Source organism: Arvicanthis niloticus, chromosome 14 (genome assembly GCF_011762505.2).
Source record: "Arvicanthis niloticus isolate mArvNil1 chromosome 14, mArvNil1.pat.X, whole genome shotgun sequence".
NCBI classification, from domain to species: Eukaryota; Metazoa; Chordata; class Mammalia; order Rodentia; family Muridae; genus Arvicanthis; species Arvicanthis niloticus.
Window position 1 is genome coordinate 21,481,324 of NC_047671.1, and position 27,951 is coordinate 21,509,274.

A 27,951-nucleotide genomic window follows, 5' to 3' on the forward strand; every position below is an offset into this window, starting at 1 on the left:
GGTCCCAGGGGACGTAGGTCGAGGACCGGCGACGGAGGACGTGGGGACCGCGCGTGCGGGATCCGCGAGGAGGCGGCGCGGTGGACGGCGTGGATCAGGCAGCTCACAGGCCAGCCCCGGCGTCTGTCAGTCCGCACCGTTTGAAGACAGTTAGTTGTGGCGCCCGGGCTGCCGGGTTCCCGCCCTGCCAAGTCTGACGCGGCCGCGGCGCTTTGTGCTCCGCCCGCCACGGATGCTGCGCGGCCGGGACGACGGACTCCGCGGCTGCACCGTGTGAGGCGGAGAGTAGCGGCCGCGAGACGCCAGCGCCGGCATGTCGCTGCCTCCGGAGAAAGCCTCGGAGCTGAAGCAGCTCATCCACCAGCAGCTGAGCAAGGTGAGGAGCTCGGGCGGGCCGGCCCCGGAGCCGAGCCGGGACGGTGGGGAGGGCGCGGGCGGGCAAGCCCTCGGGTCCGGTGTGAGACCCGAGGGAGCGTTGAAGGCTCTGTTGTCAGTGTGGAGAGCCGCTGTGAACCGGAGGCGGTCCGGCGCTTTCCAGATGTCCAAGTACAAGTAGTCCGAGGCCAGATGTTTGGGGTTACTTTACGCCAGGAACCCCACCCCGGTTGCAGTAAGAAGTTTATGGAAGACAGGGCGCTCAAATGACTGACAAGGAACGCGTTTACCCAACTCGGGGCTTCCAGGAGACTTCCCCGTGGCACTCGACTGCTGGCTGTAAGCTGAAGTAATAAAGCCTCTTTATGGTGTGTTGGTGCGCCAGGGTTTGTGCCTGAGTCTCTAGCTTCTTTTGTCGAATCCCCAAAATGGTCTCTTTTTTTTTTTTTTCCATCTTATGGGCAAGGAAATAGACGGACAAATTAGAGTTGCAAGTTGAATAAGCGAGAAAGCTGAAACTACTCGCTCTTTGTTCTGCTTCCTTCCAGGTGTGTGTTCTTTTGGTTATCCTCCACTCCCTCCCTGAAGAATTGTTTCCATTGAATTCTTTGCGGGCAATAAAGGTTGATAACCAGCTAGTTCAGATTGCTTCTAGTTTGTTGCTCAAAAGTTTCACCTCTTAAAAAACTCAATTTTATTGGCATTCGGCATCTGTCGTTAGTTTTAGAAGCCTGAAACTCTACAAGTGTTTTTTTTTAACTGCTTTATAATGTTGTAAATTGTTTTTGTTTGTTAGTTTTATTTGTTTTGAGACAGGGTTTCTTTGTGTATTTTTTTCTGGCTCTCCTGGAACTCTATAGACCAGGCTGGCCTGAAACTCACTGGCCTCTGCCGCCTGGGTGCTAGGAATAAAGACATGCACCACCACTGCCAGGCATAATTTCGTAAATTGTAATGTGGGTTTTCTCCATAGATGGATGTCCATGGCAGAATAAGAGAAATTCTTGCAGAGACTATACAAGAAGAATTAGCACCTGATCAACAACATTTATCAACAGAGGATCTGATCAAAGCTCTCAGACGACGAGGAATCATTGATGATGTAATGAAAGAACTTAATTTTGTGACTGTGAGTAATTCTCTAGGTAAACAAATTGAAAGTGTGAATATTTGCCTGTGTCTAACAATTTACAGGGTCCATACTTGTGGCTTCTCTTAAAACTACCGTAAGTTCCTTCTGTCTAGTAATAGCCGGTTTTCTTAGTTTTGAAGAAGACTATATGTATAGCTGTTTTGCCTACATGTAGGTCTGGTGCCCACAGTGTTCAGGGAGGGCTGTGATCCTCTGGAACTGGAATGAGCCACCATCAAGATGTTGGGGGAATTGATCTCAGGTCCTCTGGAAGAGCAACCGTGCTCTAAACTGCTGAGTCATCTCTGCCTCGATGTAATGTTCTTACCTCTGGTGCTTTTTGTGTTTTCAGATAGGCTTTCTCTGTGTAGCTCTGGCTGGCCTGAAACTCATTTTATAGACCAAGGATGGCCTCAAATTCACAGAGATAGCATGTTGTCTGCCGCCTGAGTGTCAGGCTAAGGGCTTGCGTTTGTTGTTTGTTACCGCCTGGCTCCTTTTCTAAGGTTTTAAGTTGGCCCCACCATGAGTTGGCAAATAGAGCTCATGAGATAGGAGCTGGTGGACATTATATTTCTTTCTCTGACGTGACAGAAACCTCTGCTATTCTGTATATCTCTAATTTATTTAGGTTAGGTTTGTTTTAAAACAAATACACTCATGAAATTCCATAAGAAAAGAGCTGGCTACATAAAACCCCTCATTTCTCTGTACAAATAGGTCAGTAATGGGCTATCTCCCAGTGCATTTAGTAAGTAGGCCTTATTTTGAAAATGAGGCAATAATGAAAAACTGTGACCTCAATACAGGAGTAATAGTCTACTAAAAATAGGACAGACTTCATAATACACTAGAGAATCAAGTACGTTAATACACTAGCCTTTTTTGGGTTTTGAGGTTTGCAAACCTATTTGTTATTAAAAACTGACCTATTAACAGCCTCTGCTGCATAAATGTTACTTTTTAAAAATCAGTTCATGGCGGGCTGGATAGTTGTCACAGCAGTTAAGAGCGCTGACTGCCCTTCCAGAGGTCCTGAGTTCAATTCTCAGCAACCACATGGTAACTCATAACCATGGGATCTGATGCCCTCTTGTGGTGGATGTGAAGAGAGCAACAGCAATGCTGTATAACCATAGCTGTCCTAGAACTCACTGTGTGCCAAGGCTGGCCTTACTCACAGATCCGCCCACCTCTGCCTCCCAAGTGCTGGAAGCAAAGGCATGTGCCACCATGCTCAGACAGATGCTGTACAGGGTTTAAAGGAAGGTTAGCCTGATTTAAGGTATCAGTTTGTTTTTTAAAGCCAGGCTTGGCATATCAAGCCTTTTGTTCCAGTACTCAGGAAGCAGAGATAGGCAGAGTTCTCTAGATAGGGCTAGCCTGGTCTACATAGTTTAGCATTTAGTGGATGGCAAGACGTAGAGACAATTTAATCCCTTCATATTAGACTTTTACCAGTTAGATCTCTTTGATATAAGTATTTTCATTTTAATTAGGCTAGAAATATAAAGGCTTTGATTTGGTTTTATCTTTATTTTTTTGCTTTGGAGGCAATATGAAAGGCTTTTTGAAGGAGCCTGATCCTATAGTGTTTCTTCTATCACTGCAGTTTTAGCTATAATTTTTTTTTTTAATTTTCTAATTTGTATTTTTTCCCTACTTTTCCAGGATAGTGTTGATCAAGAGCTCCCTTCTCCAAAGCAAACTGTTGGTTTTGATAAGCAGTCAACACTAAAGAAAAGTATGTATATACATAATAAAAATAATAAATAATAAATAAATAATAATAAATAATAAAAAGTATGTGCATAGATAATACATTCTCAACATAAGCCTGGTAATGGACATGGTAGTATTTGGCATTTGATAAATATTTCAAGTTTTTCTTTCCAAAGTGAAGTACTTAAAGTTTGTCATTGGTTAATGTAAAGCTTTGATGCTGCTTTGCATGAAATATATGAGATTTACTATCTGGTACTGTTGGTCCAGATCCAGGAGCACTGATTTCTTATGTTTTAATGATATATATCATAAAATCTGTAAGGTCAGATTTGGTGGTTCACACCTAATCCTAGCAGTGTAGTTAGATCTCTGTGAATTCAGGGCGAGCCTGGTCTACATATAAAGTTCAGGACGGCCGAGGATTCGCAGAGAAACCCTCTCTCAAAAACAAAAAATAAACACGAATCTTTGTTTTTTTAAAATGGTAAAATGATTATCTGACAAATGCAGTTACTAAGTTGGTACTTACCGGCTAAGCTGGCTTGAAGAGGTAATTATACACTTTATAAACAGCTAAGAAGCAAAGGTACACCTGGCCATTACCTTAATTCCCTCAGAAAAGAGTACCTTATTGAGTATTTTTCCTTCCCTCACACAAGTGGTTCTGCTCTGTAGTGAAGTTGTTGGTTGTTTTTTTCTCCTTGTCCTTATCTCTGTCAAGTTGTTTGTAATGTCTTGATGACATGTTCAGTTACTCGGCAGTCTCCTCATATGTTGCTGCACTTTACAGCTAATATTGATCCAACACGGAGGTATCTTTACCTTCAGGTTTTGGGTGGAAAAGCTTTCTTGGAACATCTGCAAGAACCTGAGCCTTTGCCTGGACAAATTTGTTCAACTTTCACTTTATGTTTACATTATCGGAACCAACGTTTTCGCTCAAAACCCGTACCCTGTGCTTGTGAGCCTGATTTCCATGATGGCTTTTTGCTTGAAGTTCACAGAGAAAGTTTAGGTAAGTGACAGTAGTGGCATCTAATTAAATGTGCTTGCTCTTCTTTGTAGACCGACTTCTACAACTTCTGTTAAAGAGGAACTGTAACCTCCGGCCTGGTGGTTCAGTTTTTAATCTCAGCCTCAGGGCACTGTAGGTCTGTCTTTGAGTTTCAGGCTAACCTGGTCTATGTAGTGAGTCCTTGTGGGGGGTGGAGAAGTTGAGTATGGTAGATGAGTATCTCCAGTTTTTGTTTTGTTTGTTCCCCGTGCTATCTTTTATTTAAATGAGCTCTTTTCTGCTTCTTCCTTTATTCACTAATTCTCTGTCATTTCTTTTTGCTATATTAATTGGTGATCTTTGTAGGTAATTGCTTATGCCTCTCATGTACACAGGCTTGTGTACCTTCAAGTACTAGAATTACAAGTGTGTGCCACTGCACCTAGTTTTATAATGTAAAAGTCAAAGTTTGAATCTGGTTGTGGTGGTTCATGTCTATAATCTTACCACTTGAAGGGCTGGGGGCAGTTGAGGCAGGAGAGGGGAGTTCAGGGAGGATTGCAAGTTGGAGGCCAGCCTAGACTACATAGGGAGACCATGTTTCAAAACACAAAACAAAAGTCAATCTATGTAGTTTACTCATCAACCTAAAGCCGTAATGCAAGCAAAGTTGCAGAAGTGTTAAATAATTTAAATGCCTTTAAAAGATGCTTCAAACCTTTTTTTTACCCTTTTATTTTCTTGAGATATAGTCTCATGTAGCACAGACTGCCCTTGCATCAATGTATAGCTGAGGATGACCTTAAGCTTCTGAGTCTACCTACAGCCCACACCGATGCATCTAGTGCTGGAATTTTAATCGTGTGTCAACACACTTGGCCTGTGTGGCAATGAGGTCAAACCCAAGGCCTTGTTCATAATAAACAGAGCACTCAACACACTGAGCTACATCCCCTGCCCTTTTGTGGTTTTTTTTTTTTTTCTCCCTATAAAAATGTTAATGGGGGCCTAGCAAGATGGTTCAGCAGATAAAGCTATTGCTTTGTGAGCCTAATGATCTGAGTTTGGCTCCAAAATCCACATGGTGGAAGGAGAGAATCGACTCCTGCAAGTTGTCCTTTGACTTCCACACACGTGCTGTGGCGGATGCATCCCCTCCATATACTCCTCTATACATGAAGACTGAGATGGTAGTGGAGTTAACCGCTAGCTCCGGGGTGTTAGCTCTTTTAGGGTTTGTTTTGTTTTGATTTTTTTTTTCTCAGTGTGAGTATGTGTGCTGTGCCAGCACATGTATACGAGTCTGAGGCTGGAATAATAGGCAGGATGCCACAATCATCTGGCATTTATATGAGTTCAGTAGATCTGAGCTCTGATCAGCCTGATTGTGCGCCACATATTCCTCTACCATACTCCACTGAGCCATCTTCTTCGCCCTGGGCCTTCCAGTTTTCTATAGCCAATACTGTGATCATTTCTAGAGCTGAATTCTGAATGTAATTTGAGGATTAATGTTGGCGTTTGTTTTGTTTGTTTTTTAAGTTTTATTTTATGTGTTTGGGTATTATGCCTGCATATGTGTTTGTAGACTACATGTGTAGTACCCACAGAGGTCAGAAGAGGGCATCAGATTCCCTAGAACTGGAGTTACAGAAAGGTAGGAGCTGCCATGTGGGTGCTGGGAATTGAATGCAAGTCCTCTGCAAGGACAACTGCTCTTAGCTACTAAGCACCTTGCTGGCCCCATGGGGTTTTAGGAATCTTTAGGTTTCTTTTTTGTATATATTTCTTTTTTTATTTCTTTCTCCCTCTCTTTCTTTTTTGAATCAGTATATAGCCCTGACTGGCCTTGAACTCACAGATTCTTTCACCTCTACCTCCAGTGCTGGGATTGCCCCACACCCAGCTGATGGCTCTTTCTTTTGTAGTAGCACGTGCTATAATAAGGTCTTTTAAAGAATAGACTTTTCATGGATCAGAAAGGACTGACTGCTGTAAGTAACATAGCTAAATAACTCCCAAGTAACTCCTCATATTCCCCTAGTCCTGTCAAGTCAGTCATAGAAACAGTATATTTTTTTTCCAGATTGTAGCATGCTGTCAGAAACATCACCAGATTATTTCATTGTATGTCAGCTTACTATTTAGTTACAGTTTTCTGCAAAAGTGTGTGTGTCTGTGTGTAGACCTGCCTGCTTGTGTGTGCACACATGCATGTAGTTTGGGATATGGAATCCAAAACGTTGGGCATGTTAGGTAATCACTACCACTTAGCTACATCCTTAGCTTGTAAAATTATTCTGTGTTTCTAAGTAATACATAATACAGTTTTTTCCTTTGGTTTGTGTTGCTAGGCGATGGAACTAGGATGGCCGATTCAACAACAATGTTATCAATAAGTGATCCAGTTCACATGGTACTAATCAAAACAGACATATTTGGTGAGACTACTTTAGTTGCCTCCTATTTCCTGGAATGGAGATCAGTTTTGGGCTCAGAAAATGGAGTGACCAGTCTGACTGTGGAGCTCATGGGTGTAGGTATGAGGATTAGAGTCACTCTTGGCTTTTTATACATCCTTATGTTTGTAAATTATTTTATTTTGTCAAAATGGCTTTACAGGAAAAAAAACTGTGAAACAGAGTTTCACTAAATTGTCTTGGGGGTATCTTGAAGAATGCCACTGTAGGTTTTCAAAATCAGTCTGGTCTAAAGGGATTTTATTTCCTGAAAGGTATAAGGTTTGTTTGTTTGTTTGTTTGTTTTGTTAAATAAATATAAAGTTATAAAGAAAACAGGAGTGTTTTAAGCACATGGGTCTGGGTGTGCATGTGCTTCTTTCTGGTATACCCTAGAGTACAACATGTCGTTATCACTACAGGAGTAGGTCTTGGGAGGGCAGGGTCTGGGTTATTTTGTTTTTGATTGTGGCTGGAATTTCAGTCTAGCCAGGTCTGTCCTGAGTTCCCTATATAAGCCAGTTGGCCTGCCTCTGCTAGGATTATAGGCATGTGCCACCGTGCTGTTGCTGAGGAGTGAGTCCATGTGCCTCCAGCCCCTTACAGCAGACAAGGAAGATGTGGAAGAGGGTATTAACTTGTTCAGTGTCAGTAGCAGTGCATAGTGAAGGACAAGGGTTGTACATTCATTATCTTATCGTGATTTCCTTGGAGTTTTGCATATATTAGCTCATAAATGAAGAAAGCCCAAACCTGCTAATGTTTATGTAGAACATAGGAAATTGCACTGGTACTACAGCTTCTCCATAAGAGTTAAACTTGGAGCTAGAAAGATGACTCAGTGGCTCAGATGCTGCACAAGTAAGAGGACCTGTGTGTATCTCCAGCACCCACAGGAAAAGCTGAGCGCATGCGTCTATACCCCTGGCTCTAGTCTAACTGATTGGTGAGCTCCCAGGGTCAGTGGGATACCTTTTCTCAAAAGCTAAGACTGAGAGCAATAGTGGAAGTCACCTGGCACCAGCCGCTGGTCCTCCACACTCAGTAAACTGGGCAAGGGCATGTGCACATGAGTATGGGATTACGCTTAGTGAAAATAAAAATTTAAGAATTTCAAATGCATGAGGTCAGAAAAATTTCTTAAAATGTTTTTGAAAACTAAGAATATATTTAATATTAAGTTTGCTTCAGTAAAAAATAACCATTTTGATTTGATTCATTTTCAATTTTTGATTAATTTTTAGTATGTGTACTGAGTGCACTGTTGCACATTATCACTCTCCCTCAGTGGTAAGGGAGCTCACTCCTAAGTTACTTTGGGTAGACTTTGACTGACTAGATACAATACTACTGAAAGTTCCATGTTTTAAACAGAGTTTAAGTGGAGTTGTAAATATTTATTTTTATTTATAGGCACAGAATCAAAAGTTTCCGTGGGAATTTTAAATATAAAACTTGAAATGTACCCACCACTCAGCCAAACGCTATCTCAGGAAGTAGTGAACACACAGGTAAGTCTCGTTTCCTCTTTTACATGTGCTTCAACTGTAATAAATATTTACCTAGATGTTAGATTTATACTAAAATGATTAACGTAAGGGATAGGAAAAGAATTATAAAGCTGGGGCTGGTGAGGTAGCTTAGTGGTAAGTGCTTGCTTAACATTTACAAGGCCCTGTATTTGACCAAGCTTCAGGACTGGGAGTGTGTCAGAGAGCATATAGAAAAAAGTGTTACTAAGTTAGTATGTGTTTGTATATGTATAAGTGTGTGCTGTACCACCGTGCAGCTTCAGGTGTGGAGCTGGCGGTCCACCGCACGGGGCCTAGGGGTGGAGCTCAGACATCTTCAGTCCGTGGACACTGAGAGCTGGCTCCTTGTATGCTCCCTGGTGGGATGCTTGGGGAGGCTTTGACTCCTAACTCCACTGTCAGGTCTCTGGAATTACTTCCTGGGGTTTGTAAGAGCAACAGATTCTTCAGTCCTTGAGTTGGATTTGTGTTGCTCTTCAGTTCAGCTGTGGTTCTCTGCTTTCTTATGGAATAATTCTCTCTGACTGCATACTTTATCTTGGAGCTGTGCCTTTATTCAACCACATCCTATTCTTATGGCCTTAGACATCCTCCTCCCTCTCCCCTCTCCTTTCTTCTCATCCACCCTCACTGTGGGCCTTGCCACGTGCTAAGCAATGTAGTCCTGTGAATTATAGCTATAGCCCTTCACATTTTTATTTATGTATTATTGTAATATGTGTATATGTGTTATTTATAAAGCTATATGGTGGATAAGCAAAGAACTATTTGACTTTTTATTTCTGTTTGGTTTGCTTTTTTGAGTCAGGGTTTGTCTGTGTAGCACTGGCTGTCTTTGACTTTATAGTCCATGTTGGCCTTGAACTCAGAGATCTGCCTGCCTCTGCCTCCCAAGTGCTGGGATTAAAGAAATACACCATCAAAATAACTATTTTAATTACAGTGTATTTTGTTGGAGTTTTTTGTATACAAGATTACCCTGTATAGCCCAGCATGACCTTGAACTTTCAATCCTCCTGCCTCAGCCTCCTGAATGCACTGGGATTACAAGTGTGTGTCCACTGCTACATCATCTAATAAATTCTGTTGTTACTTATATTGACAAAGCTTTTTTGTTGCTGGCTGGAGGGATGGCTCAGTTTTTAATATTACTGGATGCTCTTCCAGAGGGCCTGCCTCGGTTCAAAGTTTATGAATTTATGAGTTGGGAATTGAATACAGAGCTTCATAAATTGTGACCACCTTATATCACAGAGTGACAGCCCCAGACCCATGGGTTCTTTGGGGGTGTGTGTGTGTGTGTGTGTGTGTGTGTGTGTGTGTGTGTTTTAAAGACATTTTTTACTGGCCTGAGCCTCATAGAGATTCACCTGCCTCAGCCTCCCATGTGTTAAAATTAAAGGCCTACATCACCATACCTGGCAGGTTCTTCTTTTAAAACCCTACATTGTTTTACTTACTTATTAGTGTTTAAATATTTATCTTTATTTATATGTATGTGTCTATGTGGGTGTATGTGAGTGTGTGTTGTGTGGGTGCCCAAAGGGATGTTGTAGCCCCTGAAGTTGAAGTTAAGGTGGTTGTGAGCCACCCATTGTGGGTGCTGGGAATGAAACTAAGGTCCTCCAGAAGAGCAGCCACTCTTAACCACTGAGCCATCTCGCTAGACTCTATAGTTTTATAAGCATTTGGTCATTTTTCTTGGTAATATTAGTCATTTTTTTTTTTTGTGTGTGAGAGTCATGTGTGAGTGAAATTGCTAATTTTCAGACTTTTTAAAAATCTAATTCTTTGCAAAAATTTTATATATCATTGTGTGCAAACTTTGTGGGGGTGGTGTGGGGCCAGTGTTATGGTGTCAGAGGACAACTCTGTGGGATTGATTCTCTCCTATTAGGATCAAATTCAGGGCACCAGGTTTATGAGACAAGCACCTTGAACACACTGAGCCACCTCACTACCCTTATTCTTACAATTTAGTCAACAGTGCTTGTCTCAAACAGGAAAATGACTTTATGTGGGCTGAAGAGACAAAGAATTGTAGGGACTTCCTATGCCCTCCTTGCTCTGAACAAAGACATGAGACCTTTTTTTTTTTTTTAAATGAATGCTTTATTTGGCCTTATCTTAACTCTTGTCCCCTCTCTCCCCCAGCTCTTATAACTTAAATTGTCCTGTTATATTAATCTGTGTTCTACCACATGGCTCATTAGTTACTTCTCTTCAGTCCTGGCTAGCTTCTTCCTCTGTGTCTGGCTGGGAAATTCTTCAGTCCCTGACTCTTTCCCAGAGTTCCCATCTCTGCTGAAGTCCCGCCTATCCTCTCCTCCTTTGCTGTAGACCATCAGCTGTTTATTAAACCAATCAAGAGGTGAGAGAGGGAGGGCTTACAAAATATGATGTAGCTATATGTATAATAATACTGAAGTCCTCTCTGCGGCACAGAAATCAGCACAAAAAGACCATCCCAACAGAGATGGCTCAGCACTGGCTGCTCTTCCAGAGGACCCAAGTTCAATTCCCAGCACTCACGTGGCGGCTAACAACCATCTGTAACTACAGTTCCAGGGTATCTGGCACCGTCACACAACCATACATGAAGGCAAAAACAGTAATGGACATAAATAAATCTTTAAAACAAAACACCGTGTATTTGAGGCAGCTGTCTGCAACTGTTAAGTGCACGGTATCCAGTCACTCACTTGGCATGTGCATCCTACACATATATACATACATATAAGCTTAAGAAAAATGGAAAGGACCAGGTACCATGCTGGGGATAGAACAGCACACAGGCAGAAACCTTTTTTTCTTTGATTATGTAGCTCTGGCTGTCCTTGAACTCACAGAGATCCATGTGCCTCTGCCTCCTGAATGCTGGGATTAAAAGCATGTGCTACCATGCCTGGTTTATAGCAGTTTGGTTTTAGGAGTCTGGAGACAGTGAGTAAACAAAATGCTAGCTACAAGCTGGGTATGGTGGTGCACAGTTTTAATCCCAATACTTGGGAGGTAGAGGCAGAGGCAGGCAGATCTCTGATTTTGAGGCCAGCCTGATCTAAAAGTGAATTCCAGTACTGACGGTGCTACACAGAGAAACCTTGTCTCAAAAAACCAAAATGAAACTTCAGAGACAGAAGGTGTTAAACTGAAAAGTTACCTCAGGGTGATATGTGATGGGTGGTTACCAGGAGGCCAACTTAGGTCAAATCTATATATTAGGGTACAGAAGTATCTGAATTGCAAGAAATGTTAGTATTTAATTCCAAGATTGGGCCTGTGTTTTCCGGGTAGTGGGTGCAACAGCCTTAAGCAAAAGGCTTGTGTAGGTGGGAGAGAGAAAATGAGAAGGGGGTGGGGGGCAGAGTGAGAGTAAGCTTAGACAGTTAGTTTTCATGATGGTAGGAAGTGACTGAAGTGTTTTCTTACTTAAAAAACTCCTTTCTGCCAGCACTTGGGAGGCAGAGGCAGGCGGATTTCTGAGTTCGAGGCCAGCCTGGTCTACAGAGTGAGTTCCAGGACAGCCAGGGCTACAGAGAAACCCTGTCTTGAAAAACCAAACACACACACACACACACACACACACACACACACACACACACACAAAACCCTCCATTCTGTGCAGGGAAAAGTCATTTGGATTATGGAATGGAAACCAGGGGTATTGAAGTGATTATAGAATCCAGGAAATGTCCAGTTGTTTGCAGAAGAGTTTGCTAGTTTAGGTTAAGTTGGAAGCGGCAATGGAGAACAGTAGATTGTTCTGGTAATTGAGGACATTTTATAGACATTTAATTTTTAAGTTTTTTAATTTCAAGCTTGCCTTGGAACGTCAGAAAACTGCAGAGAAGGAACGATTATTTCTAGTTTATGCTAAGCAGTGGTGGAGAGAGTATTTGCAAATTCGACCATCACACAACTCACGGCTGGTCAAGATTTTTGCCCAGGTTTGTAAATTATCTTCAAAAAGTTTCATCCCTATATTTGAAATGTAGTGCTATAAATATTTACATTTGTAGAAATGTATTCATTTCATAAATGAAAGTTTATTTCTAAAACCGTTATATTTTATTGGCTAGGTTGGTGGCATAACAGTTTTTGTTAACTTGGAATATACCTTTTCATAATACTTAAGATTAATTAAACATTTGGATATTAATAGCTAATATGTAAATTGAACTCTGTGTACAGAACAGAGCCTCTGGATATATATTGTTATTTTTAAAAAAACACTAAATAAGGGGACTGGAGAGATGGCTCAGCAGTTGAGAGCACTAACTGCTCTTTCAGAGGTCCTGAGTTCAGTTCCCAGCAACCACATGGTGGCTCACAACCATCTGTAATGGGATCCAATGCCCTCTTCTGGTGTGTCTGAATACAGCGACAGTGTACTCACATACATAAATAAATAAAAATAAATCTTTAAAAAAAACAGAAAACAAAAAACAGCATTAAGAGCCATTTCGATGGCTGGTGAATAAAGCCCATGCTATGTGAGCTGACAACCCTGGAGCTCATACAAAGGAGGAAGGAAAGAGCCAACTTCAAACTAGCCTCTGACCTTCACACATGCGCTGGGGCATATGCACACATCATTTATACACAGTAGTAAAAATAATACATAAAATACTGTTAAAACAATAGTAGTAAGTGCAATAATTGTATATAATCACTATTTCTAAGCCAGTGATCAGAAATGTTTAACTGCTTAATTTCAACTACAAATGAACCTTGACTTTGGTGCAGTTTCATGCCAATGAACACATTACCTTGAAAGTGCCTTTTAGTACAGCTGACCTGCCTTATGTTGTAGCTTAGTAACACAATGCACTAAGGAATATGTGTTGTTTACTTTGTGATCAGGTGACATACCAGAGCTGTGGGTACCTAGCATCAAAAGTACATGCTACATATTACTAGTCTAGAAATCAAAATTAAAAGTATAGTTTCTTCTGAATATATATAGGTATTGCTTCTGAGGAATAGATTAACAGTGTTAGATTATTTTTGACATTAAGTGTCTTAGATGTTGTCTTAATTAGGGTTTCTGTTGCTCTGAAGAGATATCATGACCATAGCAACTCTTATAAAGGAAACATTGGAGCTGGCTTACAGTTTTAGAAGTTTAGTCAATTATTTTTAGGATGGGAAACATGGAAGCATACAGGTTGGAGAAGAAGCTGAGAGTTCTACATTGGCAGGCAGCAGGAAAAGAATGTCACACTGGGCTTCATTTGCCACGCTGGGTCTGGCTTGAGCGCCTGAGATCTCAGTGACACACTTCCACCAATGCCACACTCACTCAACAAGGCCATACCTTCTTATAGTGCTACTCCCTATAAGCCTATGTGCCCATTTTATTTCCAACAGTCACAGATGTATGCATTCATGCATATATATATCCTGCACTCCCTAATCATTGGGACAAGCTACAAATGGCCTCATTTCTATATGAATACACTGGTAGCTGTGGTTGTGAACCACCATGTGGTTGCTGGGAATTGAACTCAGGACCTCTGGAAGAGCAGTCAGTGCTCTTAACCACTGAGCCATCTCTCCAGCCCTAAATGGCCTCATTTCTAGACAGGGGTTTTGGACTAAGAGTCCTAACTTAACTGTTAGTGGGGAGGAGAAAAATTGCTTCTAATTTTCCATAGTGTTGTCCTTGTTCAGGTATGGGATTGCATTGGAGAAGTGCTGTGTGGAAATACATCAGTGGTTCTGAAAATTGAGCAGTGTGTTTCTATTACCTACATTAGGTTTTGTTTCATCAGAACATTTTCCTCATCTCCAGAGTTTTAATTTTAAGTGGCTCCTTCACTTTGCTGTATTAGCAATCATAAAGTTAAGAAAAATGTAGGCTTTGTTAATACTAATTTTAAAAACATGGTATAGTAAGTAATTGTCAGAGAGCTTTATATACTCAGTTGTCATTCAGCATAGTCATTAAGATATATCTGGTTCTCAGGACATAGTAGCACACACCTTTACAATCCCAGCATTTGAGAGGCAGAGGCAGGCAGATCTATGAATTCGAGGCTAAATAGCTCTACATGGTTCCAAGCCAGCCAAAGCTATATAGTGAGACCCTGTCTTTAAAAAAAAAAAAAAAAAAAATGCATCCTGTATTTAGAATATATGACATTTTTCTAAAATGTTTTTCAAATTCTACTTTCAATTGACTTGGCTAACAATTTTTTAAATCAATCAGTTAAAAATTCATCTGGATATGAAATTCTATGTGGCAATACAAAAGAATACTTCAGCTTAGATTTAGATCCCATTCCCGTCCCTCATCCATCAGCTGACTCTTTTTTTTAGAGTAGATCTTAACTACTACAGGCTTTGGAGTCAGACAGCTCAGGTTTTGAAAATCCTGGCTCCAGTGCATGCTGTTAATCCCAGCACTTGGAAGAAGAGGCTAACCTGTTCTATGGAGTGAGTTTTAGGACAACCAGGGCTACACTAATATAAACCGTGTCTTGAAAAACAGAACCCTGGCTCCATTATATAACAGCTATAGTTTATTTATTTATGAAGGCGAGTAAGATAGACTTCATAAGAATGTAAGTGCCAGGCAGTGGTAGTGCACACTTTTAATCCCAGTACTTGGGAGGCAAAAGCCCATGGACCTTTGTCAGTTTGAGGCCAGCCTGGCCTACAGAGCAAGTTCCAGGACAGCCATGGCTACACAGAGAAACTTAAAGGTACAGTAGTGTAGTGCTAGATGAAAGGTGTACACTCAGTAAATGGCATCCAGAGTTATCTACAGAATAATAGAAAGATGTGGTACTTCCGGCAATTAGCTTGTTGTTATAATGTTTTTCCCTCTTCCTCCAGGATGAGAATGGGATAAATAGACCAGTCTGTTCCTATGTTAAGCCACTTCGAGCTGGACGACTTCTGGATACTCCAAGGCAAGCTGCCCGATTTGTTAATGTCCTTGGTTATGAACGAGCCCCTGTTATTGGAGGAGGTGGCAAGCAGGAGCAGTGGTGCACTCTGCTGGCTTTTCTCTGTAGAAACAAGGTATAAACATGCAACAGATAGTAAGATTTACTCTCAATTAGTTTTTAATTTATAGCATATTTATAAAAGAATTTCCTTGAAAATGTATGTATTGTCAACTCTAACAAGTCAGCTCTTACCACCATTATCTGTAATGTTTACACATCAGCACTTAAAACACATCATCTTTATTTTTGTTGGAATTTTTTATTTAATAGAATGTTCTTCCTCTGAGATAGAGACTCAAATGTGTTGGCTTATGCTTGCAGTCCCAGAACTTGGGAAACTGGCAAAAGTCATGGGTTCAAGGTCAGTCCAGATAACAGAAAGCTCCTGGGCAACCTGTGCTACATAGTGAGATCTTGTCTCAAAAACAGAGCACTGGATGTGGTGGTGCTTGGAAGCAGAGGCAAGTGGCTGAGGATGAGGCCTCTTAGTGTATGTAACAAGTTCCAGGTCAGCCTAGGTCAGCAAAGAACAAAAGGCTATAAACAGAATGATTATAAGAAAAGGGCTTGGATTTTATGGTATGCATTTTTCTTACTTTTAACACAATTATATTTAACTTATATAATATATATATTATAATATATAAATTTGATATTAAACTTTGTAAGAAATTTGAATTTTATATTTTTATTTTATGTATAATATTTGTCAGTGCATGACATACATGTAGTACCTATGGAGTTACAGAGGATTGTGAGCTACCCTGTGGTTGCTGGGAAACCCAGGTCTTCTGGAAGAGCAGCCAGTTCTCTTAACTGCTGAGCCATCTCTCCAGCTCCTGATATTAAACTTTCAGTGATTTCAGTACTTTAACTTCGGAGCACATGATGTTTCCTCATTTTCTAAACTCTAACAGTGTTGCTAATATAGTGAGCAAGTAAGACTTTTTAACATTTACTGGACTCTCTGTGTATTTCCAGCTGTCCTAGAGCTCTCTCTGTAGACGAGGCTGGCCTTGAACTCACAGAGATCTACCTGCCTCTGTCCTCAAGTGCTTGGACTAAAGGTATGCACCACTACTTACACCCAAATCCCCAAACAAGAAACTCAGCAAATGAATGCTTTCTACCCATTACTTCTAAGGGTTTCCAAATTCAGGACTTTATTATGCACCCAAAAAATGAAACAAAACAAACCAAACAACAACAAAAACCATTGTGACTCATAAAAGCCTTGATTTCACAAAAGCTCTCAAGTGAATTTTATACTAATGTTTACCCAATTCCTGTAGCTTAATAACTACAAGTACTTAATAACAGCAAGGTACTGGAAAATGTTTAGATGGGTTCTTAAATCCCATAGACACAGAAGGTTTCAGCCTGACTTTGTGATTATTTTGAGATAGATTTACATGTGCAAAGCTCACTAAACCAGTATGAAAGCCCTTTAATTCACACACTGAATTAAAGGTCCTCCTGGGACCCAGCTGTTAGAAATGTTGAGCATAGAGCTGGAGAGATGGCTCAGCAGTTAGGAGCACTGCCCAGGGACCTGGGTTTAATTCCCAGCACCCACATGGCAGCTCACAACTGTCTAAAACTGCAGTTCCAGAGAAATTGTACCTCTCACACGGATGTATATGCAGACAAAATATCAATGCACATAAAAATAAATAATCTTAAAAAAATTTTAGGAATTAACAAAAATTTGAGTAAGTTATACCTCTTAAGAGTTAGTAAGCTTTGTGCCAGCTACCATGGTCATATGATTAACAGAAACTAATTATTCTTTTAAAAATGTTGTTTTATGAAAGTCATCAAATAGAATTAAAATCCAACTTAGAATAGACAGGTATAGTGACTCACGCCTTTAATACCAGCACTTAGGAAGCAGAGGCCGGTGGGTTGCTTTGAAGTAAAAAGACCCAGTATGTTCTACATAGTGAGTTCCAGGATAGACAGCTATGTAGAGAGACTCTGAAAAAACAAAAACCAACCAGACATATCCAATTTATACGTGAAAATTCATTGAAGGCCCTAAATCCAATAATGAAAGTAATGGTGATTAACTAAATACACAACAGCTAAGATCCAGACCGGGATTAGATACTCCACAGTGCTTAGCCTTAAACCATGGTCATTTACAAGCAAAATTACTTGCTGGAAAACAGCCTGCCACACTTAAAACTCAAAGGACTTGGCAAACTTAAAACTAGGTAGTACTGGCCATGAAGTGGTGGCACGTGCCATAGTGCGAGCAGAAGGAGAGGCACATGATGGATCTCTGTGAGTTCTAGGCCAGCCTGGTCTACAGAGCTAGTTCTTAGGTTGCCAAGGCTATACAAAGAAACCCTGTCTTTAAACCTCATAGATTGTATCTTTAAGATAGTTGAAAAACACATTTATCCAAAGCAAAGTTTATTTCTAAGCTATAGTTTCTAAAAGTTCTGCTTATATATTTAAACTTATAAAATTTCTAGTACAATAGGAATAACACATTTTAAACATTTTTATTTAATAAGCAGTTGTTTTGTAAAGCAAGTAATCACTCTTTTTAGTTTTATTTTTATTACTATGCTAAATGAACTTTTGCATTAAATGCCTATTAAATTTTATTTTGGGTTTTGTTTTTATAACAAAAATCTCAGAAAGAAAACATACTGGCTCTAAAAAATCTTATTAAACATTATGATAAGGGTATATAGCTCAGTGGGAAAGCAGTCCTGGGAGTGGGGAGATAGAACCAAAGAACCAGAAGAAAATTTTGAGGGAAAGAAGTAATTCTTCACTTTCATACTCATTATTTTCACATGTAGCCTATAATAATCTTATACTTAAGATATCTAATGTCTGTAAATACACATCTAATATATGCCTATTCTGTGTGGCCAGAGTTTGGTTTTTGTTTTTTTTTGTTTTTTTTTTTTTTCTTTTTTTTTTTTTTTGGTTTTTCGAGACAGGGTTTCTCTGTGTATCCCTGGCTGTCCTGGAACTCACTCTGTAGACCAGGCTGGCCTTGAACTCAGAAATCCGCCTGCCTCTGCCTCCCAAGTGCTGGGATTAAAGGCGTGCACCACCACCGCCTGGCCAGAGATGAATTTGAACTTCTGGTCTACCTCCTGAGTGCTGGGTTTACAGACATGTACCATTGTGACCTGCTTATGGCATGCCGGAGACCTAACCCAGGCTTTGAGACACTCACTCTACTCTGATCTGTCCCCCGAGTCCCCAGTTTTATGCTATCTTTAAATTGTAGAAATACTATAATAAGGGAGGGATGGGCTTGGAAACATTCCTGTAATCCAAGCGTCTGGCAGAGACAAGAGATCACTGCAAACTGGAGGCTAGTCTTTGCATGTAGTGAGCGCCTATGTGGAACAATAATATAACAAAATCTGGAACATATAATTCACCCCAAAAATTAACATTTTATCATTTTATTGTTCTTATAATCATTTTTCTATTTTAAAAGTATATATAGATATTGTTGATCTTGTTTGCTTAATTTGAGCACTTTTCATTTACTTATATTTTCTACTGACATATTTTTCAGCGTGCTTGTCCATGTCCTTTATCCTGTAAGTCTCCCTTATAAATTAGCGTCCTTTCACATTAGCGTATTTTCTCCTTGTTTCAGATTAACACTGCATTAATGATTAATGTTGAAGTTTTTATTGATTTTCTTCATTTAGGTATTTAATAGAACTATGAATATGTACTGATTTTACTTTGCTTTCTAGGGTGATTGTGAAGACCACGCTAACCTGCTGTGCAGCCTTCTTCTTGGATATGGACTGGAGGCCTTTGTCTGTGTTGGTACTAAGGCCAAGGGGGTACCTCATGCATGGGTCATGACCTGTGGAACTGATGGGACCATCATGTTTTGGGAGAGTTTAACAGGCCACAGGTCAGTCAACTAAGTTTACAAGGAGAGTGTAATGCAGGGCTAGGGCCAATGAGATGGTTGAGTGGGTAGACACAGGCAGAGAGCTGGGTTCACACAGTTGTCCTCTGACCTCCACTTGCATGCCACAGTGTGTGAAAACAAAACACAGGTACAGTTGTGCTGGGGATCAAACCCAAGTTCCTGCATTCATTCATTCATTCATTCATTCAGTGTGTGAGGAAGTCAGGACAACTTGCAGAATTGCTGTCTTCCTCCATGTAGGTCCTGGAGCTCCCACTCAGGTCAGGAGGCTGAGCATCTTTACACACGGAACCTTCCTGAAATTGCAGAAGCTTTTTTGTTTATAGTCTTAGTTATTAGAGGCTTTTTAACATATAGTAGCTAAGTGACTTTTAAAAGAATACTATGTACTTCTTAAATATTTACTATCATGATATATATATATTGACTTTTAGTTTTGTGTAATTGGCATACTTATTTTCTGTTGATTATTTCTAAGACTAAAAATGAGTTCAAGTTGAAAATCATGATTTAGTTTGAAAATCTGAAGTGGACGCCAACTCTGTTGTTTCTTCCTGGATAGTCTTTCTTGTTTTTCCTTCATCTTGTGGTAAGTGTTCAGTGTTGTAAAGAGAGCTGGCCTGTCTCTTTATTTTCCTAAGTTCTGTTTCTCCTGGCTGATAATCATTTTAATAGTCGTGCCTAATAATTATACAGGCAAATTATTTTAATTATGGTACTCTCTGGGATAAACTTTCTTGATCTTCACCATAGACATAGAATATTTCCTTCCTTTCTTCTTCCCACCCTCCCTCCTTCCCCTCCTCCCTCCCTCCCTCCCTCCCTCCCTCCCTCCCTCCCTCCCTCCCTTCCTTCCTTTCTTCCAAGACAGGGTTTTTCTGTCTTGGCTATCCTAGAACTTGCTTTGTAGATCAGGTTGGCCTTGAACTCATAGAAATACATGCTAGTCTGTCTCCCAAGTGCTGAGAGTAATGGTGTATCCCACTGCCTCCCAGCAATATTTTCTATTGTTAAAGAAATAGGAGTTGTTCTTTTAAAGCTGCACTGTGTAGATAAGGCAGAGTAATGCAGTTGAGATGTCTCAGTAGAGCGCTCGTTGTGTGTGCTGAGTTCCCATCTTCAGAACTCATGTAAGAACTGAGTGCGGACATGCACCTGTGTTCCTCAGAGCTGTGAGTTGCAGAGATAGGAGGATCCTGGGGATTCAGTGACAACCTATTTTACCCAGAACTGTGAGCTCTGGGTTCAGGTAAAGACTTCATCTTCAAAAAAAATCAAAAAACCAAGAAAAACGTGGATAGTGCTAGAGCAAGCAGCTGACGCCTGTGAGTAAGATTAACTACCTTTATAGTTTAAAAGCTCTCATTGTATAAAACTGTCATTTCTTTTAGGTACATCCACAAGCCTACTAATCCTGATGGATCTCCACTTGCTGAACAGCCCAAACCACTGTACCCCTATCGAACAATCGGTTGTGTTTTCAATCATCAGATGTTCCTGGGAAACTGTCAACCCTCGGATGCAGTAGAGACCTGCATATTTGATTTGAATGATGAATCTAAGTGGAAACCCATGAGTGAAGAAGCAATTAAGTCTGTGTGTGCCCCAGGTGCTACTACATCTCTCCCTCCCTTCCCTCCTCTGTGTGCATCCACGATTGATGCCTCAGTCACAAGCAATGAAATCGAAATGCAGCTAAGGCTTCTGGTGTCCGAACACAGAAAGGTAACTGACACGGAAGCAGTTGTGGCTTCAGGCTCCCTTTTGTTGTGTTTATTTTCTAATCTTTTCCTTAGAATTATCATCTTAGGTGTATTATTTTGCTTGTAGGTAGGTATGTATACACTTGCATGCCTGATGCCCTTTAAGGTCAGAAGAGGGCTCTGGATCCCCTTGGACTAGAGTTGCCATTACAAACTCCCATGTAGATGCTGGGAAACTGAACTTGGGTCCTCTGCAAGAGAAACAAGTACACTTAACCAAAGAGCCAACTATCTATCCCAACTTTTATTTCCCATAAATGTGCTCACTTTAGGGAAAAGGTGAACAGTACTCATCCATTATTTTAGCTCAAAGCAAAGCAAACACAGTTGCTACCTTCATGAAGATTACACTGTCAGAAGTCACAAGACAGTTGTGAGACTTAAAGATGGCTAAGTCTGGAAGGGTAGTTTAGTGGCTGTGAGCACTGCCTGTACAGAGGACTTGGGTTCAGATCCTGGCACCCATATCCAGTGATGCACAGCTTGTAACTTCAGCTCTAGGGAATCTGACATACTTTCCTGGCTTACCCATATACACAAACACATGCATATATACATAAGTAAAAGTAAATGTTTAAGAATTCTACTAAACCTTCTTCTTTTTATTTATTTATTTTGGTTTTTCGAGACAGGGTTTCTCTGTGTAGCCCTGGCTGTCCTGGAACTCACTCTGTAGACCAGGCTGGCCTCGAACTCAGAAATCCACCTGCCTCTGCCTCCCAAGTGCTGGGATTAAAGGCGTGTGACACCACCGCCCAGCTCTACTGAACCTTCTAAAGTTATTATTTCCTCCTAGAATTGAATGATGATGGGCTTGTTCACATTCTGCAGTCAGATTTAGCCCAGTCCTGCCACCCCAGTATACCTGAATACACCCCCACCCCAGCACCACCCCTAGCTGCCCTGCTCCCTTGGCTTGTTTATGGGAATTTTTTTTTAAATTTATTTTATGTGAAAGTGGTTTTGCCTGCATGTATGTAAGTATGCCAGGTGTGTGCTTCATGCCTGAGGAGGTCAAAGAAGGCATCGGATTCCATGGAACTGGAATTAACAGTTCTAAATTGCCATGTGTGTACTAGGAATTGAAACTAGGTCTTCTGCAAGACCACAAGTACTCTTAGTCACTGAGTGATCTCTCCAGGCCTCCTCCTGTTAGTTTTATTCCACATGGGAGGAGGTAAAATATATCTTCAGTCTAGCTTTAATTTGCATTCCTCTAACAATAGGATCAGATATCTTGTTTATTGGCCATGTCAATTCTTCATAAGGGCATTATTGACAAGATGCAGTGATTAAAGGGAAGAGAGTAGCATGTTTTACTTTTTATTTGTTTTTGTTTTTTTGAGGCAGTCTCAGTTTGTAGCTCTGGCAGTTCAGTATGCAGACCACGCTGTCCTTGAACTCCAAGAGCCTCTGTTCCTCTTAGTGCACCACCATAGCTGTTAACATATTGTAAGAACATAACCTTAAAATGGGAGTATAGCTCAATGGTGGAGTGTTTAACATGTACAGTCTTCAGTACCACACAACACACACACACACACACACACGATCAATCCCCAAGTTTGACATTTATCAAAAGAAACTCTTAGAAGACTGAAGTCTTAGAATATTAAGTTATTTGTAATTCATGACCAACAAAGCAACTGAAACTGACTGCAGAATATTTATTTCTAGTTTGCTTCTGATGCTCCCACTTAAAATCTCCTTCTTGGGTAAACTTTCCTGGTTTCCTGACACCATCAATGGCAAACTGATTCATTATATTCTCTGGGCTCCTGGTCACTTCTTGCTTTGGCCTCTAACATATACTTGCTTGTCAGCTCATAAAACATTTATGTCTTCAGCACGGTGCTGGTGAGGAGGGTGCTTAGTTACACTGCTGGGAACAAAGGCCCCTCCTTCTCTCTCCTTTCCCCATGCTGCCTGGTAACTTTCTTATTTACTGTTTTATTACAAATGAAGACAGTATTTTATTGTATTATTAGCTTGTTTTTAACACAGTCCTGCAGTTTGACCATGGCTTTCTTATATTATGTATGAAAATTTACATAGCTAGTAAGCTATAAGGGCAATATAAAGTCAGAATGAGGGTATTTATTCATATAGCTGAAATCTGTGTCAGTGCTGATCAATCTGATCCTTGGCTAAGTCAGTAGTGCCTCTAAACCTGCAAACCTCTGTGTGACAAGGAAAGTGTTAACAAAGACCTTTCAGACTGCGTTTTATTATTTTATAAGTTTTTGCCTACATGTGTATATATATACTACTTTCGTGCCTAGTGTCCTCAAAGCTCAGAAGGCTTCTTCTTTTTTTTTTTTTTTTTTGGTTTTTTGAGACAGGGTTTCTCTGTGTAGTCCTGGCTGTCCTGGAACTCACTCTGTAGACCAGGCTAGCCTCGAACTCAGAAATCCGCCTGCCTCTGCCTCCCAAGTGCTGGGATTAAAGGCGTGCGCCACCACCGCCCGGCTTCTTTTTTTTTTTAGATTTGCTTATTTATTCAATTTATATGAATACATTGTATTCAGACACACCAAAAGAGGTCATTGGATCCCATTACAGAAGGTTGTGAGCCATCATGTAATTGCTGGGAATTGAACTCAGGACCTCTGGAAGGGCAATCAGTGCTCATAACCACGGAGCCATGTCTCCAGCCCATTGGAACTGGAGTTAGATTGTTGTGAGCCTCCATGTGGGTTTTAGAAAATGAACCTTGATCCTCTACAAGAACAAGGGCTCTTAACTGTTGAGCCAACTTTCCAGTCCTGTCTTTACCTTTTAATCTCTTACAGTGTTAAAGACAGTGCCTCTTAGAGTAGCTGTTTCAGAAATACTTGATGTTCATTTACTCAATTGATTATTGACTTTGCCCTCTACTATGGTTGAGTTTACGCTGATTGCCTTACTAAAGTTCTTGAGGGGGAAGGTGGCCTTGTATATCCTAGGCTGGCTTCAAGCTTAGTGTCACTGAGATTGAACTTCTGATCTTCCTGTCACCACCTGTTGTGTGCTGGAATTACAGGATGCACCTTTATACCTAGTTTTATGTTGAGTTGGGGATTGAACCCAGGGCTCCATGCCTTACCAATCAATTTAAACAAATATAACCTACAAATTTATTGATATTGTATCTTCCATATTAGGATGATTCTATGAATTCTATCTAATGGGTAGTTATTTTATACTTCTGAGCCTTAATTAAGTTTTCTTTTCACCAGCACCATGCTGAAAATATTAAATGTTTTATGTGCTGATGGACAAGGAGTTACAGCAAGTTATTATGTTCTATTTCTTAGAAGTAACTTCTTATTTTTATTTGTTTATCCCTAGAATAATTAAGAGAAAATTGAGAAATGAGGACAGCTTTTAAAAAGTCTCTTCAGTCAGGTGTGGTGGCACACAGCTTTAATCTTAGCTCTTGGGAGGCTGAGGCAAGCAGATCTCTAGAAGCCAGTCTGGCTTACATTCTGGGTTACAGGACAGCTAGGGCTATATAGAAGAGACTCTATCTTTTAAAAAAGAAAGAAAGAAAAAAGAAAAGAAAAGAAAAAAAGAAGCTGGGCAGTGGTGGCGCACGCCTTTAATCCCAGCACTTGGGAGGCAGAGGCAGGTGGATTTCTGAAGTTTGAGGCCAGCCTGATCTACCTAGTGAGTTCTAGGACAACCAGGGCTACACAGAGAAAAAACTCTAAAAACCAAAAAAAAAAAAGAAAAGAAAAAGAAAAAAGAACCAGGCAAATTTCTGAGTTTCAGGCCAGCCAAGGCTACATGGTGAGAACTTATCTAAAAATGACCACAGATCTCTTGCTAGGTGTGGGGCACATGTTTGCAATCTTAGCACTCAGGAGACAGAGGCAGGAGAACTGTTTCAAGATGGAGGCCATCCTTGATGGCTAGATAGGACTATGTAGTTACACACACACATATCTTGAGTTGAGTGTGGTGGCGTGTCTGTAATCCCAGCATTTGGAACATGGAGACAGAAAAATCAACATACTCAGCATCACACCTGGCAGATACCAGCCTGGACTATATGAAACTCCATCTCAAAGCAACAAAACTAAATAAACAAGCCATTTCTCAGCATACATTCAAGTTATATATGCTAGTGTAGTGGTGCATTCCTCTAGTCCTAGCACTCAAAGGCTAAGGCAGTGGGATTACAAAGTCCATGCCCATCTAGGCCATGCTCAGAGACCCTGCTCAAAAGCAAAAAGCACATTTTTATGAACAGGTCTTTAAAATATTAATATATTTCACACTTTAATTGCTCCAGGACCTTGGCCTCACCACTGTTTGGGAAGACCAGCTCTCCTATCTTTTATCACCAGCTTTGGCTTCATATGAATTTGAGCGAACAACAAGCATATCTGCAGGCAATGAAGAATTTCAGGATGCTATAAGGAGGGCTGTACCTGATGGTCACACATTTAAAGGGTTCCCAATACATTTTGTGTATAGAAATGCAAGGCGTGCATTTGCTACTTGTCTTCGGTAAGGATTTTATTAATTCATAATTTAAAACTTTGTTAATTCATAGATATTTTTGTATTAAGAATCTAAAAAGGAATTAATCTAGTAATTGCTAGGTGTGACGTCATATATATATATATGACCTTCTACAGTGACTTTCTCCTTAAATACTTTTCCTTTTTATATAGGTCTCCATTTTGTGAAGAAATAATCTGTTGTCGTGGAGACCAGGTGCGACTGGCAGTTCGTGTTCGGGTGTTTACCTACCCTGAATCTGCATGTGCTGTTTGGATCATGTTTGCTTGTAAATATCGCTCAGTATTATAGGACTAACATTTCCTAAGAATTATTCCTGTGTTTTATTAGAATTGTATATGAGTAGCTGTGTGAAACTTTCTTAATTTAAAATCAGCCTTTTGGATGTCATTGTTTTATATAGATCTGACTGGTAATGTTTTAAAATATCATGTATGTACTTTAAAATTAAGGATAAAAATTTGTATTGAATTTAGTATGAATTAAGTATATAATAATAAATGATACTTTGTTTTGAGGGACTCAGTAGTTAAAATGTGAATGTAAGATCTGTTCATTTACATTAGTAATTAAAGAGATTTATCTAATGGTTTAAGCCATAGTTAAATAAAAGTGATCATTATTTTTCATAAAGAAAAGATTATTTTACACAAATTAGGAGAAATTAACCTCATAATAGTTTATTTATTACATAGATGAAAATATATTTTGCTAAATTATAATTTTTGTGTGATACTAGGGATATATGAGGCTTTCCAGAAGTCTATGTGAAGACTTTGATGTAAGGATAGAAAAAAGCTAGGTGTGTTGGCACACACTTTTAATTCCACAACAGGCCAGCCTGGTCTCCATAGCAAGTTGCAGGCCAGTTGGGGCTATATAGTGAGAACCTGACTCCAAAACACAACAACAACAACAACAAAAGGAATCTAGTAACTAAAAAGCATAAATTTTAATAATCTCACATGAATATGTGGTATGTGAATAATGTATGGATATTATTAAAATTAATTGAGTACTTTAGAAAATATTTATTATACTTCATTGTTACAATATTGGTTGTTCTTGTTGTTCTTGTTGTTGTTGTTGTTGTTGTTGTTGTGATGAAAACATCAGCCTATTGCCAGGCTTCAGTGGTGCATACCTTTAATTCCAGCACTAGGAAGCCAGAAACAGGCAGATCTCTGTGAGTACAAGGGCAGCCTGGTCTACAGAGCTAGTTCCAGGACAGCCAGGGCTACACAGAGAATCTGCATCAAAAAAACAAACAAACAAAAAACCAACAAAAAACAGATCAGCCTACAGGTGACTAATGTCATTGAAAAAATCATAAGAGGCCATTGAGAAAGCATGTGATTTATGCTTATTTTAGATTGAGCAAATTTAAATGTTTTAAGAGAGCAAAGGTAAGCATTAAAAACTAGTTTAACTTTCTGTAAGTAACTAATGATGAATGTTTTCATTGTCCATTCTGCTTTTGTGCAGAGGGTTGTTTTGTTTTGTTTTTGTCTTGGTCATACTAGGAATTAGATCAAGGGCTTCCTACATGCTAGGCAAACACTAGCACTGAGTTACACCCACAGTGTCTCAACTATGTAGCCCTGGCTGGCCCAGAACTCACAGAAGTTTGCTTGCCTCTGTTTGCAGTTTCTTAGTTTAGTTGCTTATTCATTGGTCTCCTTAAGAAATAAGTGTATGCCAGTCCACTGTCCAAATTATTTATTGTTTTCATTACTTGCTATTGCAAATAAAATGATTTTATTTATTGATTGATTGATTTTTGGATGTCTGACTTTTTTGTTTTGATTTTGTGTGCTTGCACACGTGGGTGTATGTCATAGAATTTGTAGACTGCAGACCAACTTTCTGGAGTAGGTTCTGTCCTTCACACTCTTTGGGCTCTGTAGATTGAACTCAGGTCTTCAGTCTTGCCAGCAAGGGAGTGCCTTTACCCCTGAGCCATCTTACTCGCCTAAAAATTATTGTTTGAAATTGAAATCTAAAGATACCATGCCTAGCTGTGGTGGCACATGCCTTTAATCCCAGCACTTGGGAGGCAGAGGCAGGCAGATCTCTGTGAGTTTGAGGCCAGACTGGACTACAGAAGGAGTTCCAGGACAGCCAGAGCTACACAGAAACATTGTCTACCAAAAAAATCCAACAACAACAAAAACAAAACAAAACAAAAAACACACAAAGCAAAACAAAAACAACCAACTGATCAAACAAAAAACCCCTAAAGATAGTTAGATATTGTAAAACTTAAAAAATATATAATGAATATTTATGATTTAATGTGTTTTTAGAAGTCAAAATATTACTCCATTTTCAACTCTTGTAAGATTGACATGACTTTAGAGAATTAATCTGTTATTAGAATTATACATAAATCTACCAACAGAAAATCACTTACAGTTTTCAACTTTTGAGGTAAACTGTGGCATATACAAAGAAACTGGATGTATTGAGATCAAAGCTGTTACTAGGTTGGTCCTCCTGTCTTCCTATAAAGTAGCACATGTATTTTAGCATGTTTTTGTCACCAATTCTACAATAAATTTGTTTGTTATGCACTTAA

General features: G+C 40.0%; 1 protein-coding gene across 3 annotated transcripts; it reads left to right on the plus strand.

Moving 5' to 3' along the window:
• Nucleotides 1-6: 6 nt before the first annotated feature.
• Nucleotides 7-27,951, plus strand: Cep76 (centrosomal protein 76). 3 transcript variants are annotated; one of them, XM_034518055.2, is made up of 12 exons: nt 7-376; nt 1,349-1,504; nt 3,179-3,251; nt 4,023-4,247; nt 6,581-6,766; nt 8,099-8,196; nt 12,036-12,164; nt 15,058-15,246; nt 18,914-19,080; nt 20,493-20,826; nt 25,141-25,358; nt 25,526-27,951. In XM_034518055.2, exons 1-12 carry the CDS (start codon nt 314-316, stop codon nt 25,662-25,664), a joined length of 1,977 nt encoding a protein of 658 aa, XP_034373946.1. In that variant the 5' UTR covers nt 7-313; the 3' UTR covers nt 25,665-27,951. The 3 variants fall into 3 exon arrangements, with proteins under 3 accessions (XP_034373946.1, XP_034373949.1, XP_076768641.1); XM_034518058.2 differs by having other exon boundaries at nt 139-376; nt 4,061-4,247; XM_076912526.1 differs by lacking the exon at nt 3,179-3,251 and having other exon boundaries at nt 175-376; nt 4,061-4,247; nt 25,526-27,150.

Coding starts and splice junctions, on each gene's coding strand:
- Cep76 (XM_034518055.2), top strand. CDS start 314: ATGTCGCTGCCTCCGGAGAAAGCCTCGGAGCTGAAGCAGCTCATCCAC. Junction 1,505..3,178: donor AAGAACTTAATTTTGTGACT/GTGAGTAATTCT, acceptor CTACTTTTCCAG/GATAGTGTTGATCAAGAGCT. Junction 3,252..4,022: donor GCAGTCAACACTAAAGAAAA/GTATGTATATAC, acceptor TGCACTTTACAG/CTAATATTGATCCAACACGG.